The following is an 18,325-nucleotide window of genomic DNA, read 5'->3' as shown; positions in this document are numbered from 1 at the left end:
ATATATATATATATATATATATACCTAACTCACAAGGAGAAGATTATAAGAAATAATTCATATAAAGTGCTTGTCGCTTATTGTTTACAATTGATAAATGTTACCCATTCCAATTGCTATTATTCTGCTGATTGAATAATAGGAAAAGTGTCTCAAAACTCCACTAGTCACTGAACTAATTGTAGTTAGTATCATTATGTTTCCAGTAGTTATGACCTGTTGTCTGTGTCCATTGGTTAGGCCTATATGAACATACCTAATTTTTCTGTCAATCAGACTTTCCATTTGAATTATCTTTGCTAGGTGGAACACCCTAGTTCCTTCAACGATTTTAAAATAAGTTTTGGCCACCAAATCTCTAGTAGCCTTTAGGTTTCTCACAAAATCTAGACTTTTTAATTATTAAAAGTTTGAGAATCCAGTTATTTGAACTAGAATTTTAGTCCATCACATGAAACTAAGGATAACTGAAATACAAGGTTTCTCAAAGAGGGCATCTGTAGGGAGCAGCCCTAGAGTTAAGCCTCAGACTGACCTGTGGCAGAATCAAACAAGTCCCAGCTTAGAGGGCAGAGCCCTCTTAGCATAATTAAGCTTGATCTTATGGCCGCGCCCTAGCTCCTTTCTGGATAGCTAATGGGCTTTGGGAGATGAAGCAAGTGCTGCCAAAACAAGTGAAACTCACAAGAACATTGTAACCTATGTTGACCACTACCTTGTTTTTCTTTGACTATAAAATAAAGCCTCGGCTTGCTGGCTGGACCCTTCTCTGTAGCCTCATCCAGGCACAGGAGATCCACCGGGCCCCAGCTATATTCTTTGTCTTTTCTTTTATCCTTTGCTGCCCCGCCTCAGGCTCACCGAACCCTTGGCTGTGCTGGCATGGCACAGGCATCAGTGGTAAGCATTGCTAAAGGAGGTGTTAAAGCTTAATAGTTAAGCCCACCAGCTCTAGAATCACCCTGCCTAGGTTCGAATGCTGTCTGGACAACTCACTTTCTATATATCCTCTGATAATTTGTTTAACCTCTCTAAGCTCTCATACATTCGTATTTAAAACAACAGACAAATTGATAATTCCTCTGGCTGTATTATCAGGATACTCTGATTTTAGTCAAACTCCACTTGGAAAATCAGTTTCACTACCTCAACTCTTCTTAAAATTTACTCTATCTAGCCATTATACAGACTATCTATGAAGCCGACTATCTAGGAAGGTAGTGGGCTCTGCCACTGAATTTCAAGGACTGATCACCACATTGTTTAATGTACTGAAGTTAAAATCCTGTTCAGATACTAAAATGCTACTCTTAAATTCAGAGCCCCAATTGCTACAATTAATCTATGCAAATATAAAAGTCATCCATAGGTAAATTTCACTTGTAATTTCCATCCAGAAAAAAACTTAAAACCTGTATTTTGAACATTACTCTGAAGTTTTCCACAGTGAATCTGCACTGTTCCTTCCTATCAGAAATAGCTTGCTTAGGCCAAAATGGAAACTTCACTCTTTTATGCAAATAAAAGTGCTTTTTAGCTCTGAAAACAACAAAACACTATTGAAAGAAATTTTAAAGATCTAAACAAATGAAAGGCATCCCTTGTTCATGGATCAGAAGACTTAATACTGTTAAGGTGGCAATAATCCCCTAATTGATCTACAGATTTAATGCAATCCCTATCAAAATCCCAGATGCCTTTTTTGTAAAACTGACCAGCTGACTCTAAAATTCATATGGAAATGCAAGAAATCCAGAACAGCCAAAATAATCTTGAAAATGAATAAAGTTGGAACCTCAAACTTCCCAGTTTCAAATTTAGTACAAAGCTACAGTAATCAAGACAGAATGGTACTGGCATAAGGATAGGCATATAGTCCAATGGAATAGAATTGAGAGTTCAGGAATAAACCTTTACATTTATATTTATGGTCAAATGATTTTTTTAATCCTCACCTAAGGACATGCCCATTTTAGAGAGAGAGGAAGGGAAAGAAAGAGAAACATCGACAAGAGAAACATCGATTGGTTGCCTACTGTACACGCCCCAACCAGGGATCGAACCCGCAACCTAGCTAAGTGCTTTGAACACATGGGAATCAAACCTGCAACCTTTCAGTGTATGGGACAATGCTCTACTCAGCCAAAGCTATGGTCAATTGGTTTTTGACAACAATGTCAAAACAATTCAATGGAGAAAGAATACTCTTTTCAATAAATGATGCTGGAACAAATGGATATCCATATATAAAAGAATGAAGCCAGATCCCTACTTCATACTATATAGAAAAATTAACCCAAAATCAAAGCTATAACTCTTAGAAGAAAACATAGGAGTCAATTTTTGAGACCTTAGATTAGTAGATGGTTTCAATTAGGTAATGGTTTCTTAGATATGATAACAGAAGCGCAAATGGCAAAAGAAAAAAACAGATACACTGAATCATCCAAATCAACTCTGTGCTTCAAAAAATACTATCAAGAAAGTAAAAAGACAACCCACAGAATAGGAGAAAATATTACCAAATCATATATCTGATAAGGGATTTGTATTCAGAATATATAGATATCTGATAAGGGATTTGTATTCAGAATATATAGAGAACTCTTACAACTCAACATTAAAAAGGCAAATAATCCAATTAAAAAACGGGTAAATGATTTGAAAAGACATTTCATGAAAGATGCACAAATGACAAATAAGCACATGAAAAGATGCTTAGTCATAAGGGAAATAAACAATAAGATACTACTTCATAGCCATTAGGATAGCTAAAATAAAAAAAGATAAACAATCACAAGTGTTGGTAAGGATGTGGAGAAATTGGATTCTTCATACATTGATGATAGGACAGAAAAATGCTGTAGTCACTTGGCTCTTCCTCAAAAAGTTAAACGTCACATTACCATATAACTCCATGTAACATCAATTCCACTCCTAGGTATGTTCCCAAGAGAACTGGAAATATAGATTCACTCACAAACTTGTACATTAACATTTATAGCAGCACTATTCAAGGTAAAGTGGCAACATATAAATGTCCATTAACTGATGAATGGATAAAAAATGTGGCATATTTATACGACAGAATATTATTTGGGAATAAAAAGAAAGTACTGTCACATATTACAACAGGGATAAACCTTGAAAACATATTAAATGAAAGAAGATAGTCACAAAAGACCACATATCTTATGATTCCATTTACATGAGATGTCCTAAATAAGGAAATCCAGAGACAGAACGTAGATTAGTAACTGCCAGATGCTGGGAAGAAAAGGGAAGTAATTGCTAATATTTTTAGAGGCGTTTTTTTATGTTTGTTTGTTTTTTGGCGTTTATGAAGATGTTCTGAAAACGGTTAGTAGAGATGGTTCATTAAATTATACATTTTAAAAGGATGAATTTTATATTGTATAAATTATATCTTAATAAAGCTGTTATAAATTTAAAAAAGGTTTCAAGGTTTGAATGATGAAAGCAAGGAATTGTGATGAGGGAACAGAAATAGTTCTGCTCCAAATTATTATAAAAAAAGAAGAAAAGGAACACTGTCGTAAGTCTTAGTCACTACTTTCTAAGAACATTAAAAAAATAATTTCCAGATGATCACAATTACTGACAAGCTCACAAAGCAAAAAATATTACAGTAAGTTTGTTCTTTAGCATTAATGAATCAGCAAACTATAATTGTATTAAAAACATAAGTTACATTATGATAATCAGAGCAATCTATCACTTGAGGAAAAGTAAAGATCATTTAAATATACAAACTATCTAAAGCTGCTTACAGAACTAAAGAGACTCATATTACCCTGAATATGCCAATTTTCTAACTTTGCTCAATGAAATTAACTGGAAAAAAAATGTCAAGGATAACAATTATGCTGTCTATTTTAGGAGCTCATACAATTGAACTACCAAAAGGAAACAAAACACTCAAATCTTTCAAAATTATAGTCAGTTTGCCTATGAAAACCAGAAACGCTACGGAATTCAGATGTTGCACCATTCTAAGTTACCACACTGTTACCTAAAAAATGAAGTTAAGAACAAACACTAAAGTTAATGGCTTTGTACACGTCATGTTTTGTCTATATGAGGACTTATCTAGAATAATGTAGTCACCTATTTGTCAAAATGTGGCACATCATTTTAATTATTACTATTCAAAAGAACAAGAGACTAAACTTTTTTCCTAATGGTCAACAACAGGTGCTATTCATTGAATACTCACTGTGTTTAAGGCAGAATTTTAAAACCTTCATACAGTTCATATCATGTCATCTAATCCTTAGAGCAATTTGAAGGGCAGGAATTACCATCCATTTTACAAAAAGGAAACAAAGCATCTACACCTTAGTCTGACCTGGCAAGCTACTAAAATATGTCACTGCCCCCTCCCATGCAAAAGAAAAGATCAAATCCAATTTTTAAATTTCAATACACACCTAAAAATGATTACAAGATGCACTATTGATATATTTTCTCTGACAGTCAAATAGACATGAAAATGTGTTGATCATATACAGGCTATTATCTGGGTGATAAAGTTGTGAAGTTAACACTATGTTACTACTGCATAACCTCAACATTAAGTGATAGCAATCAAGAGGGTTTGGATAACTGGCTTATTTTCCTTTTAACTGTTATTTTTAATTCTTACCAAACTCCTTGCCAAGACAGACAAAGAAAACCAGAAATGTCAAAAGAAAAAAGAGCAGTAAGTATTCCAAATGTAGCATCGTGGTATGAAATATGCACAGATGCTTTTGAGAAAGGGCTGAATGGCATTAATGAGTTGTGTGGTACAACTCAAAATATTGAAAGAGTAATGTTTACAATAATACTTTATAGAAGCAAAGGAAAATAACACCAACAGAAATACATACTTTCCCCTCCACGAATGTTTTGTTGTGTAGAAACATGCCAAATCCTTATTTTCCCTGATTATGTTCATTTTGTGCTGAAACCTGGAAGATAAAAATATGAGTGAGAATTTATTACAGAGTTATCCTTAGAGTTTTTCCTGAATCTCTCATATCACACTTTTATAGTCTGCCATATGGTACTGATTTTAAGACACAACTTTTTCTACTAGACCATAGGTTTTAAAGGAGAGGGGATGATCTATTCAACTCTGTATTACAGCCTTTAGCACACCATATTGTGACTGTCTGCTCTCCGCCATTGCACTGGGCTTCCTGAGGACAAGAGCTGCCCTCTATCAATATTCCAAGTGTAGTGATCTAATAAAAAATGTTCAAGTAAATGAATGTTTAAATCTCGCATTGCCAAACAATGCCTTGGCACATGATAGGCACTTGGAAATGTTTGCCAACTGATAAATCAATGGGAAAGGTTTTTGTTGAGGTGCTAAGTGGCAGCCCTTTGCTGTCACTTTAAGGCAAGCTATTGTAAAGATTTAAATATAACCAAAATCTCGTTTTAAAAGTAATGCATGTCTGCAGTAAAAATCTAAAATGTTCATAAATAATCTTTCTTCCTAGCATCCACAGATAATTATTGTACCCTCCCATCTTCTATTTAGGAAAAATAGGTGGCTTTTTTAAAAAAACAAAACAAAATTGAGATTATCATTCCTACTGCTTAACCCATTTTCGCCATGAAATTAAATATTCTCTGTGAAAATGATTTTTATGGCTACATCATATTCCATTGTGTGAATACTATACCAGAACAAGTACAGAAATTGAGAGTATGTGTTGAAATTCAAATTTTTTGAGCAGTTTGGTTAGAAACTCCTCTGGTTAAACAATATATAGAACAGTTCAGGACTGTCGAACTTGTGTGATGAATCACACATCATATGAAGTTCCAAACAGCTTCATGCAGAAGGACCATGTTATGTGCACTATTTTACACTTAAGTTGATTAGTCTGTAGATTGTAACTCTGAAGTCTATAAAATCCAGAATCCATTTATTTCATGAAAAAATTTAAATTTAGCTAAGTTTACAGGATAAATTGTTTGAACTGGCTACTAATAAAAGAGCGATGACAAATTTTAAAAATACTACATCATTTACTACATACTGAATAAAAGTTTAAAATGAATATGGCCATTTGTTTCTTCTTTTGTGACTTGCTTATTTTTTCCTACCCTTAATAACTAGAAATGCATTCTAAAAAGTATTTTAAGATTCATCCCAAAGTGCCAATAATGTAAACTGAATGGCTGTATGATTCAATTAACCTTTTTTTTCTATCTTTATACACTGATCTAACTTTTTTTAACCAAGTAAGTATTCTTTTTATAATTAAAACCATTTTCTTTCAAAAAACATTTTTATAACTATTTTTGAAACCATTCATCTACCATACAATTCACCCTTTTAAAGTGTATAATGGGGGGGGGGATTAGTATGTTGAGCTCTACAACCACCAACACTATTTTTAGAACTTTTTTTTATCACCCCAAAAAGAAACCCTGTTAGCAGTCCCTCTCCATTCCCCTTTACTCCCAGCACCTGACATCCACTAATCTACTTTCTGTCACTATGGGTTTGCTATTTTGGACATCTCATATAAATGGAATCATGCAATATGTGGTCTTTGTGACTGGCTTCTTTCACTTAGCATAACATTTTCAAAGTTTATCCATATTCTGGAATAAATTAGTTTCCTTCTAGCGCAGTGGTCCTCAACCTTCCTAATGCTGCGACCCTTAAATACAGTTCCTCATGTTGTGGTGACTCCCAACCATAACATTATTTTCGTTGCTACTTCATAACTTTAATTTTGCTACTGTTATGAATCGTAATGTAAATATCTGATATGCATGATGTATTTTCATTGTTACAAATTGAACATAATTAAGGCATAGTGATTAATCACAAAAACAATATGTAATTATATATGTGTTTTCGGATGGTCTTAGGCGACCCCTGTGAAAGGGTCGTTTGACCCCCAAAGGGGTTGCAACCCACAGGTTGAGAACCTCTGTTCTAGTGTATGTATAATACCACCTTTTTTTTTTTTACCCATTCATCAGTTGATGAAAATTGGTGTTGCTTCTACTTTTTGGCTATTATCAATCACACTGCTCTAAACATTCAATTTTCATGTACATGTTTTCATTTCTCTTGGGAATATACTTAAGTGATAAAAACATTTTGAAGTTGCTTTCTTCATTCCTCTTACTTGTCTTTGTATTAGCAAATTAATGAGGACTTCTGTACTCTATGTAGAATGCTCTTCCTTTAGATACCTATATGGCTCACATCTTCACCTCAAATCTGTGTTCAAATGTCACCTTTAGCATGAGGCCTATCCTTACTATCTTGTTTTAATCTGTAACCACCCTCCTCATTCTACACTCTCTATTCCGTCTGACTCCTCTCATTTTTCCTCCATAGCACCTTTCATTTCATAGTTTAATGTGCAATTTACTATATTTATCTTTCAACTAATTCTACTAGAATATCCAGAGAGGTATTTTTGTGTTAAGCATCTATGTGTATGTGTGTGTGTGTAATATATATCCCCAGAGCCTACAAGAATGTCTGACAAAAAACAGGTGCTCAGTGACTGAGTGAAATGCAACAATCTTATGGGAAATTCTGATGCTCTCTAAAGAGATACTCCTCCCAAACAAGGTTTTACCAAACTTTCTGGAAAAGCATCAATTCATGCTCTGAGGAACAATAAGAGAACAACCACAAGTAACAGCAAGTTTAGAGAAACCTTTATTGTTACCAGAGAGGAAATTTCTCTTAACAGTCAACTGACATCTTCCTCTAAGTATGTATGGAAATAGCTAAATATAGTCTTGCCAGTTGGAGTGTTGTTTTCTTTTTTTCTGAACCATGTTATCTGGAATGACTGACATAGGCAGCTAACCAAAACTTATTAAACCAGCAAACATTATCCCTGCCTTCTGAATCATTTGCAGCAGATAATATTGCTGAAATAAAATATAGGATTTCTGAGAACATGCCCCAAAAGTGAAATATATCGGTCTACAGATATTTTTCCCTTACTATAACTGAAGTTTGGAACAATGGAAGAAAAAGGAGAACAGAAAAGGTGAATGAATAATATCAAAGAGTGGAATTTGGATTCCTAGTCCATAACTTACGACATCGGAATGACTGACTCTACCAAGGGCCTATTTTAGGAAAACGGACAAGAAAATGTGTTTGAGTAAAGACTGGTTGATATCATTGAGAAACTTGAAAATGAAAATGAGAGGAAAATAACAAGATTTTTAAATGACAGTCACAGGGAACTTAGGGTATGACCCAGAAAGAACAGAGATGCCTAATATATCCTGAGGAGTCCAGGGGTGGGGATGGGGAATAAGGGGTTGGGAAAGAAGCAAGATAATCTCACAACAAAGCAAACTTAAGAATAATTTTTAAAAAATAAAAAAAAACTAAAGAATGACCTTATAGGTTATCAATGATTTAAGAGAATATGTAATTCAATAAGATCTTTTAGGAAAAGAATTAAAACAGGTTTAGGAATGGAGCATTGTCCCATGCACCAAAAAGGTTTCGGGTTCAATTCCTAAAATGTAGATGACAATACTTGTCTCAAAGGGCTGTGGTGAGGACTAAATGAGATAACTTGAATAAAGGAATTAGTGTGATGCTTGGCTCAGAATAAGCACTCAAAACTATTAACTGCAGCCATAATAATCATTACTGTACTTTAAATATATTACCCTAGATATGCAATAGTTGTTTTGAGTATTTCTATTACCACTTTCATTTTCAAGCTTACTTATAGCCCAGCTGGAATGGCTCAGTGATTGATTATTGACCTATAGAAGGTCACAGTTCAATTCCTGTTCAGGGCATATGCCCGGGATGCGGGCTTGATCCCCCCGTGTGGGGCATGCAGGAGGCTGTTGATCAATGATTCTCCCATTACTGATGTTTCTATTTCTCTCTCCCTCTCCCGTCCTCTCTGAAATCAATAAAAATATTACTTATAGACCCCTGTACACCTTAAGGCATTCTTGGCACAAGTTATCATTATTAAATTACTTGATTCTAAGTCTTCTTTTATCTATTAATTTCAATCATCGGACTACTCAATGTATATCACCAATGTTTATCACCTAGGATTTTTACCTTTAAAAATACAGTGTTGTATGTTGATTTAATCAGTACTCATGGTTTTTACCTACTCTTTCAAAAATACACCAATATATTATCCCTCTTAAACTGGGTGGAGTACACAAAGGGTGTCATTACTTTATTGTTATTTTGTTCTTTAAAATTTATATTTCCCAAAACATTTAAGAGGAAAAAATATATATGATCAGGCATATCATGGTAGGTGAAATTTTTAAATATTATCTAAGTCAATTATAACCTAATATTTAAACATCACTTTATTTCAACTTTATTCCTACAAAGGACTACTATTTTACAAGTCAATCTTATTTACTACAGTTTAAATATACCCACTTAGACATTTGGAATCTTAATTATTGGAAATGTTTCTTTACATGAAACCAACTTAATATTTTAAAATTTAACCTCTATTCATTATCTTCTCCTTCGTATTTCTTTAACAAACTCTAAAAGTGGTTCTAAGTGTTGCTCTTGCAGGCAAAAACTCTTAAGCAACCATAACTCCAATTAATATTGATGAACATCTTCACAATTTTTATTATCCAGCAGCTCAATCATCAAGCAGATCATAGCAATCATCACTAATAGGCACATTCTATAAACAGCAATAAACTGTCTAACCAAAAAAAATATAAGAATTGTTGGATGAGACCTTGGTAGAAGCCATATCACCAGCATTTGCCATCCTGCCAGTTGTTTAGATACCATTTAAATTAATAAGAATTTATTCAAACTAATCACTTAAATTTCATCTCCTTTACTTCTGCAAGTGTCCCACTTCAAATTCTCAAAGACCTACCCATCTTTTTGATGAGAAAAACTCAAGTTCACATGCCAATTTTAACTAAATCACATTGAAAGTATTTCCAATTTTTGCAAGTCAACTTCCATTGTTTTCATTCTATATCCTATGATTACAACACTAAAAGAACTTTTTTGCAACTTCTCAGTTTATTCTTTTGAGAGAAATACTTAATTCTAAGGGTTAAACAGTCAAATTGAGGGCAATACAGCATTTTGGCTACATTCACTTTTTTCAATGAACTCCCTTGCTTTATGCTTTCAAACAATATTTAATGTTCTCACATTATCTAACTAATGACTGGCAGTAAAACTCAGAATCCATTTAAGATCATTTATGGATAAAATGAGAATGATCTTGTAGAAGATACGATTTTCACACAAAATTGCAGGACTTGAGAGTCCACTAAGCAGAAGCCTACATCAAATTAACACTAAGAACAGAAAACAAGATGAAGGACTAAACATCACAGGAACCCAGGAAGATTATAGCTGGGCTTAAGCAAAAGAATTTGCACGAAAAGTAAAATTAAGTGTATATATGTAGCTTATGTTAGTTAAGTAAACAGTCATTTAGCCAAAAATGAATGAGTATGTACTCATAAAATAATACATTAATGAATGAATGAATTGGCATTAATAAAGGCAATATGTTCTAAAACATATATTTTGCATGACCAACGGGAACTGATTTTTACAAAAATACAAAAACTTCCTGAGAGCAGATATGGTAGTAATTTTTCCACTTTGAGTCCATATAGCCTATCCTATATAGTAAAACCCTAATATGCAAATCGACCAAACAGCTGAACGATGGGCGGAATGACCAGTCTCTATGAAGCGCACTGACCACCATGGGGTAGACGCTCAACACAGGAGCTGCCCTCTGGTAGTCAGTGTGCTTCTTCTGTGGAAGCTGGGCTCACAGCTGACAAGCGCAGGAGTGGTAGCAGGAGCCTCTCGCGCCTCCCCTGCAGTCAGGCGGTAAGGAGCGAGGGGTCCCAGACTGCAAAAGGGATGTCTAACTGCGGGCTTAGGCTCGATTCCCCCTAAGCCGGCAATTGGACATTTCCCAAAGGGTCCCGGACTGTGAGAGGGTACAGGCCGGGCTGAGGGATGCCCCAAGTGCATGAATTTCTTGCACCGGGCCTCTAGTGAAAAAATAAACTCTTTCATCATTAATTTTGTTCTCAAATAATGAATTAGAAACAAGAGTTTGTCTTGAAATGCATCAAAAACTAAGATGGATATGTATTAAAGCAAGTATAGTGAAATATTAATGTAAGAATTTTGGAGGTGAGTATATGGATATCTAATGTAAAGTTCTTCCATCTTGGCTATGGGTAAAAACTTTTTTATGTTGGGGAAATTGCCTTTGCCTTTATTTTCTGACCTAAATCTACAAGAGAAATACTTTTTCTGCTACATTGTAAAACTACATCTGAAAATGTGGTAGATATTCACATGATAGGAATAACCTATTGAAAATGCAGAGGGAAGAAGAACCATTGCTAAGGCAAAGGCTAATCCTTTGAGTGATTAATTTTGAGTAATAACTGAGGAGAGAACCCCTTATTACTGGCTTCTTAAAGACCTACTTTTATTTGCAACTGGCTTCAAAATCTAAGTGAATTATATCAGCAAGTTAGTTCAGTTTCAAAAAAAAAAGGTAAAAAATATAGTTAACAGAACATTAATTTTTACCCAGATTAAAAGCTACAACTAGACTGTCTTAGATAGAATGTGCTGTGTATGGTGAAAAAGTGCTATAAACTTTAACCTGTTTTTAATTTTCAGCTTCATGCTTTAATATGTAACTCAAGTATAGGCAAAAGCATTTCCTTCTAAATAAGCAAGAAATCAGTATGTGTAATGTGTACAATAACCTATGTTAAACAGCCATAAAACAGATTACAAAGGTTTTAGTACATTTCACTTTAGCTCTCTTGCTGAAGAATCCCTATCTCCAGAGATAATGTTGTTAGAGAGAGAGCCAGTGGTAGTATCAAATTTAAGCTGCCAATCATATCTCCAAATAATTACTCAGAAGTTATAACACTGAAACGTTTGCATTATCTGTCATGTCAAAATACTTTTTTAAAAAATATATTTTATTGATTTTTTTACAGAGAGGAAGGGAGAGAGATAGAGAGTTAGAAACATCGATGAGAGAGAAACATCGATCAGCTGCCTCCTGCACATCTCCCACTGGGGATGTGCCCGCAACCCAGGTACATGCCCTTGACCAGAATCGAACCTGGGACCTTTCAGTCCGCAGGTCGACGCTCTATCCACTGAGCCAAACCGGTTTCGGCAAAATACTTTTTAAAATCCTTCCACCACCATGGAGTTGGACAAAATTATCTAAGATCCCCGTATTCCTTTTTTAAAAACCTATTCCTTTTCTATTAGAAACTGGATACATGTTCATGAAATTAAAGGGCAAGAGAAATTCAAAAGCAACCCCTAAATCCGAAGAAACACCGTTAATACGTAATATCTTAATGAGGAAAGGGGCAAGCATATATACCACAGCAGTTAATTTTGTTGGCTTTACCTACTCAATATAAATCAAATATTCAAGAAGGTATGTTCTTCATATTTTAATCATATGTATACTGATTTTATCTGAGGGAGTAATTCTTGTTTCTTACAAAATAGACATGAATCTAGTTGTTAAAAAACACAAAAAAAAACATTGTTTCCAAGATGCATGATTATGACTCTTTCCTTCCCAGAACTTAAAAATGCCTTGAAATATTCACCTGAAAAGAACTAAGAAATGAGTTCAATTAGGCATGTCTGTGAAATCAATGGTACTGGTAATTTACATAGTTTTTGTTTGTACATATTCTTGAAACTTTTTAGACCTAATTTTTATTTCATTTATTTTTAAAGCTCACTTGACTTATGCAAGAGCCAATTATATTAGTTCAATAAATTTATCAGCTCACAAACAGCTACTTAATAATCTTGCTCTATTATTGTAAACAGACCCTTTTGGGTATAAGAGGTTTTCAATCGCCGTATTTTAACTTTTCTATCACTATAGTAAATGCACAGTGGGGGACAAAATTCCCTAAGCATATAACAAACACAACTTACAATTTTAAGCATCCTAATATCCACACATTGTTCTCTTTATATTTAGTAAAAGACAAATAGTTTAATTGCTACAATTTCCCTTTAACCCACTACAAAGTAGCAATGTAAAGGTTTCTAATTTGGCTCAGAAATAGCCCTATTATTCCTATCTCTGCACAGTACTTCACAGTTTATAGAACACTTCCAAATCTATCAGTTAACTAAAAAAAGTAAAATTCCACTTTTAAAATTAAACCCAGAAACTCTTAAGGTTGGGGGACAGTCTACCTAATTTAAGATTTGATATACATCCAAAATACATTCTGTATCTTGACTAGAAGTTTGAGGAAGAGAGAAACCCCATACACTAAGTGACTAAAGAATACAAGTCTGAAATCTTTGTATAAGAATTTAAATTTTAATATAATTAGTATAGAATTTATTAGAAAGTCTCCTACACTCATAACCTTATCAATCCTTCACTTATGTTCTCACACTCTACTATACAAAATCAGAGCATCAAAATAATTATTTTAGATTCTTTCGGGGTTTTTGTTTTTAATCTGTTCATCAAAAAATCAAATTGTGAACACTGCTTAGGCAGTGTGACCTACTTCTAAGGAGAACTTAGAGTGCTGAAACTACAAAATCCCACTCATTTTAGACTGTTTTAGAGATCACTCTTTTCAAAAGTAGTCCATAAAAGTGCAAGTAAAACTCAAATAGGTAGCCTGTTCAATGGTTAAGAATATCTTTAAAGAACTTAGCAAATTAGATGTTCACCTTACTGAATGAACCCCACTTAAATGTACCTTTGCATAGATAACTGTCTTGAATTAGAAAAAATTATCACAACTATGTTGGCTTAAGTTACTAGGGACAAAGATATCTCCTAAATCTACGATTCTCAAAGGAGTTGCTATGATTTTCATGACTAAGAACTATGATTGGCATGTGCTGAGCATGTGAACACTGCTGATGCAGAAAAACGGGCTGAAAAACAATGATTAAAATTCTGAATTAAAGTAATGGTTGGGGCCCCATAAGAGACACTATTATTAGAAACACTACTAGTATTTAGTGGATGGGGCTAGATACCCCTCAATGTACAAGACAATCTCAGATTGAAGGACTGTCATCAATTAACTTTCAAATATCCAAATGGTCATTCACATAGGTTAAAAAAAAAACAACAACACCTATTTATAATGAACTATCCCACAAAGTATGTTTTTTAGTTTAATATGCATATATTTTCCAGGAATGCACCTATCATGTGAATGAAGATATTATACTTTGAATTCTCTTGGTTTTGTTTGAGTGTGTCTATATTTTGTCTTCATTTTTGAATGGTATTTTTGCTGTGTTTTTTTTTTTCTTTCAATACTTTGAAGTTACCATTTAATCGTTTCTTTGCTTGCATGGTTTCTCTGCTGTAACTTTTATCTTTGTTCCTCTGTATATAATGTTTCTCTTTACTTTGGCTACCTTCAAGATTTTCTTTGTCCTTTGTTTATATCAATTTGAATATAGTATATCTAGGTGTGTTTTGCTTGTGTTTGGGGGGGGGGGGCGCAGGTATTTATCCTGCTTCATGTTCTCTAAGCTTTTTGGATCCTGTGGCTTGATGCCTGACATTAATTTTGGAAAATTCTGTATTTCCTCAGATATTTCAATATTTCTTCTCCTCTGGGATTCTAATTATGTACATATTAAAATGTTTGATACTATCCCCAAGCTCTTGGATTTTGTTTTTTTAACGTGTGTGTGTGTGTTTTGGCTGGGTAATTTCTACTACTGACATCTAAAAGTTCATCGACTCTTTCCTTGGTTGTTCAAATCTACTGATGAGCCTGAAGGTTTTCTGCATCTCTATTGTGTAATGAAACTTTTAGCATTTCCTTTTGGTTGTTTCTTATAGTTTCCATCTTTCAAATGAAATTACCCATCTGATCTTGGATGTTTTCCACTTTTCTGTTCATACCTTTAATATATTTATAATCATTTTAAATTCCTTTATCAGATAACAGCATCTATATTATTTAAAGTATAATTCTGATAATTATCCTTTCTCTTGGGATAATTTTTTGCCTTTTGCATGCCTTGTAATTTTTTGTTGAAAGCTGGAAATGTTGCATAGGACAGCAGAGACTAAGGCATATAATTTTTGTGACTGGAAATGGGCACACCTTTTCTTTGCTAGGTCTTTAGTGCAGGGTGTTAATCTGTTTAGGAGTTGGGCTGGGTTTATGATTGGCTGTGGCTATGATTATCTTCAGTGTACCAGAAGCTTCAAATACCTGCACAATAGCCAGTGGCTCCTGTGGAGGTTGGTTTACTAAAGCACTGTCCGATTATTTGTGCTGTGCCTCTTTGTATATCTTGTTCTGCTCCTAATAGTATTCTGCAGTTACCTGTTATTCAAAGCTTCTTAACTTGGTGGCAGGGGATTGGGCGGTACAGTCTTTGTTGTGCTACCATTAACATTCAGTCTTATGCATACTTTATGTAACTGGATCTCAAAGGTGTGATCCCCTGGCTGCAGTTTGGGGCTCAGTGTTCCTTCCCCAGGAGAAGATTCTTTCCCCTTTTTTTTTCTTCCCCCAACTCAATGAATGCTCACTAACAGGGCACGCAGAGAAGCCCTTCCCTCAAAAGATTAAGGATTTTGTTCCATAGAAGAGACAGAGGGGAAGAATCAAAGCAGAGTTTCTGCCCCTCCTAAAAGCTTTGCCGCTGTTCCTCTCCTCTATGTCAGCACCACAACAAATACTTCCCAGGGCCCTTCCCCATCTTTTCCAGGGGTACCTAGTGAGATTTGTGGACAGAGATTGGAAGAAGGTACACTGACCCTCATCACTCTGTCAGCTATTCTAGATGAACTCTTACCAGTGTCCAGTTTTGTCTAAAAGTGAATGTGAATTCTGTCTACTCTTTCTGTCCTTAAATCTTGGGCTAGTGATTTGTTCTGTGGCCTCAGCTCTTTAACAGATTTCAAAAAACAAGTCATGAATTTGAAGTCAGTGCAGTTTTTTGTTTTAAAAGCTTCCTCTTGTCCCAGAGCCAAACGCAGTGGTTATATTATTTCTAAAGTATTTCAGGATAGTAAAAGATGTTACAATTACTTGGAATAAAAAAGAGGTTTTTATTGGTTTTGATAAAATTGAGAAGCACTGACTTAGAGGTTATCTTTCAAAACAACTCCTCTTTAATTACTTCTCAACATTACAGTCAACATTTAAACCTAAAACTGTTAGTAACAACCAAATTTTTGCTAGTTTATCTGCATAGCCTTGCTTCTACTAGCATAACTCAGAGATAGCGCAGGTTTGGTTCCACACCAAGGCCATTAAGTAAGTATGCATTAAAGTGAGTAGTAATCTTTTTGCTGGAGAACCTTGCCTTCTACTTGTAAAAAACGTAACACCTGTGAAGTGCAGTAAACTAAGGTATGCCTGTTTTTACTAATTTTAAGTACTTCAATCAGGAAAACAGGTGAAAGTTATGTGCAATGGGAGCCTCAAGTTCACCTGTGTAAGTAGAACTGCTTGAAGAATGGAGCCAAATTACTTAAAACAGACCCTTTTTATTTATACCACAATTTAGTATCTACTGAGAACCTAACTACACTATCAACATTTTAACAAATGTAATGAAGCCAATATAGTCACCAATATAGGCAACCAGCTTTTACTTATTTATGGATAACATTAAGTTCTTACAAATAACTCATCCTTTCCACAATTCCATAACTTTTTCACGACAATGTAAAAAAAAAATCATCAAATTTTTTGGACTATTTACTTACTACTACCACTTTAGAAAAAGAGGAATATCCATTGCCTCCCAGTGGAATACAAATGGTGGCACTTTCCATAAACTAGACGACAAACTTTAGTCTAACTTTATACTATAGTATAAAGGTTCTTCACATTTCTTGGAATAACCTTCTGACTCCCCTTTCCCTCCTTTAATATGTTCTACTTCCTATTTCCAAACTAGGAGTATAATGGAACATTATCTTAAAAAGGTCTTAATGTCCCATTGCGATATTAAAAACAAAACACAAGTTTGAGACATAGCCTCTTACACATTGTTTCACTGTACATTTAAAGTGTTAATGAGGTTTTCTGTTATATAACAAGTTAAATCAAGCAAGAAAGCACTTTTCAGAAACCAAAGAATAGTGAAATCAAGTCTTTTTAGGATGCCAAACTTTTGACAAGTAGTTTTCTAAATTTCTTAAAAAAAAAAAAAAAGGCAAGTCCTGTTTCATATTCTCCTAGACTCACAGGATACTAGGAATATCCTACAAAACCTGACCACCGTAAGCAATTTCCTCAAACTCTGCAGATAGTACTTTCAAACCTAGAAATCTATCAGAGCCATAAAGAAAGAAAATACAGAAAGAAAGACAGTCACTGGGGCAGGTCCTGAAAAACTATTCTGAAACTTTACTTTTTTTAATCCCCGAAGACACTACTCTCCAAGAGGCTCCAAAGAAAATTCGACATAAAGCCCTTCGCAGCGCAGAGGCAGCAGCACCGGGCAGGGGCCCTCCTTTTTGAGGGGAATCAGCGCAGGGTCCAAGGGAAACACAGAGGGCGCAAACCCCGTCTTTAGGAGACACTGCCACATCAGGGGTACATTATTTAACTTTTCTTCTCCCCCACCCCTCCCCCGCCCTAAGCAATGATAAAGGAAACGGTCTCCAGACATGAGTGGTTAGCTCAGCACCCTAAAAATCAGGAGATAATTTCAGCCTGAAGGCACTCTCGTTAAGTGTATTAAATCACATCTGCGTTTCACAGCCACTTCCCTGGGCTCCTTCACCGGCTCCCAAGGCCGCATCAGAGGCAAAAATCACCACAACAGCGAAGGAAAGGCCACGATGAATGAGCTACTCCGCAGAAAGGAAAAGCCGGGGGGACCTTGATTTTGGAAAAGGAGGAGACTGGAGAAGAAACGAAGTGGGTGCCCTCCCATTTCCTAACAAAACGAAACAAAGCTAAACAAAGAAAGACAGAGTAGATGCGGGACGGGTGGGGGGGAAGGAGGGCCGCGGAGCCCAGGAAACGAGAGTTGCCAGCATCTGTCAGGAGCAGCACTCCGGCGGGGCAGGAGGCGGCCAGGGATCCCGAGGGCGGAGCCCCGAGGGGATAAGGATGCGTGGGATTCAGGATGTGCAGAGGGGAGTGCGGGGCCCAGCAGGAGAGACAACCAGAAAACAAAGCAAAAACAGAAGGCGGGATAGGGCTGGCCGAAGGGGCGCCCGGGGCGGATGTCCGTGGGATTCCGGGGCGTCGGGGGTCCGCAGCTTGGGGGGAGGGTAAT

The 18,325-nt window shown here is 35.4% G+C and overlaps 1 protein-coding gene across 1 annotated transcript in view; it reads right to left on the bottom strand.

Moving 5' to 3' along the window:
* Window positions 1–18,325, bottom strand: part of DNAJC13 (DnaJ heat shock protein family (Hsp40) member C13) — a 125,359-nt gene that overhangs the window by 103,839 nt on the left and 3,195 nt on the right. The window contains exons 2-3 of the mRNA XM_006770201.2: window positions 10,934–10,939; window positions 4,893–4,975 (exon numbers count right to left, since the gene is read on the bottom strand). Coding sequence (XP_006770264.1) covers window positions 4,893–4,960 — 68 coding nt within the window. The 5' untranslated portion in view covers window positions 4,961–4,975; window positions 10,934–10,939. The remainder of the gene's footprint in view (window positions 1–4,892; window positions 4,976–10,933; window positions 10,940–18,325) is intronic.

This window comes from Myotis davidii, unplaced genomic scaffold (genome assembly GCF_000327345.1).
Source record: "Myotis davidii unplaced genomic scaffold, ASM32734v1 scaffold962, whole genome shotgun sequence".
Taxonomy (NCBI): domain Eukaryota; kingdom Metazoa; phylum Chordata; class Mammalia; order Chiroptera; family Vespertilionidae; genus Myotis; species Myotis davidii.
Note: the sequence above shows the minus strand (reverse complement) of the source record. Positions and strands in the feature narration are given on the sequence as shown.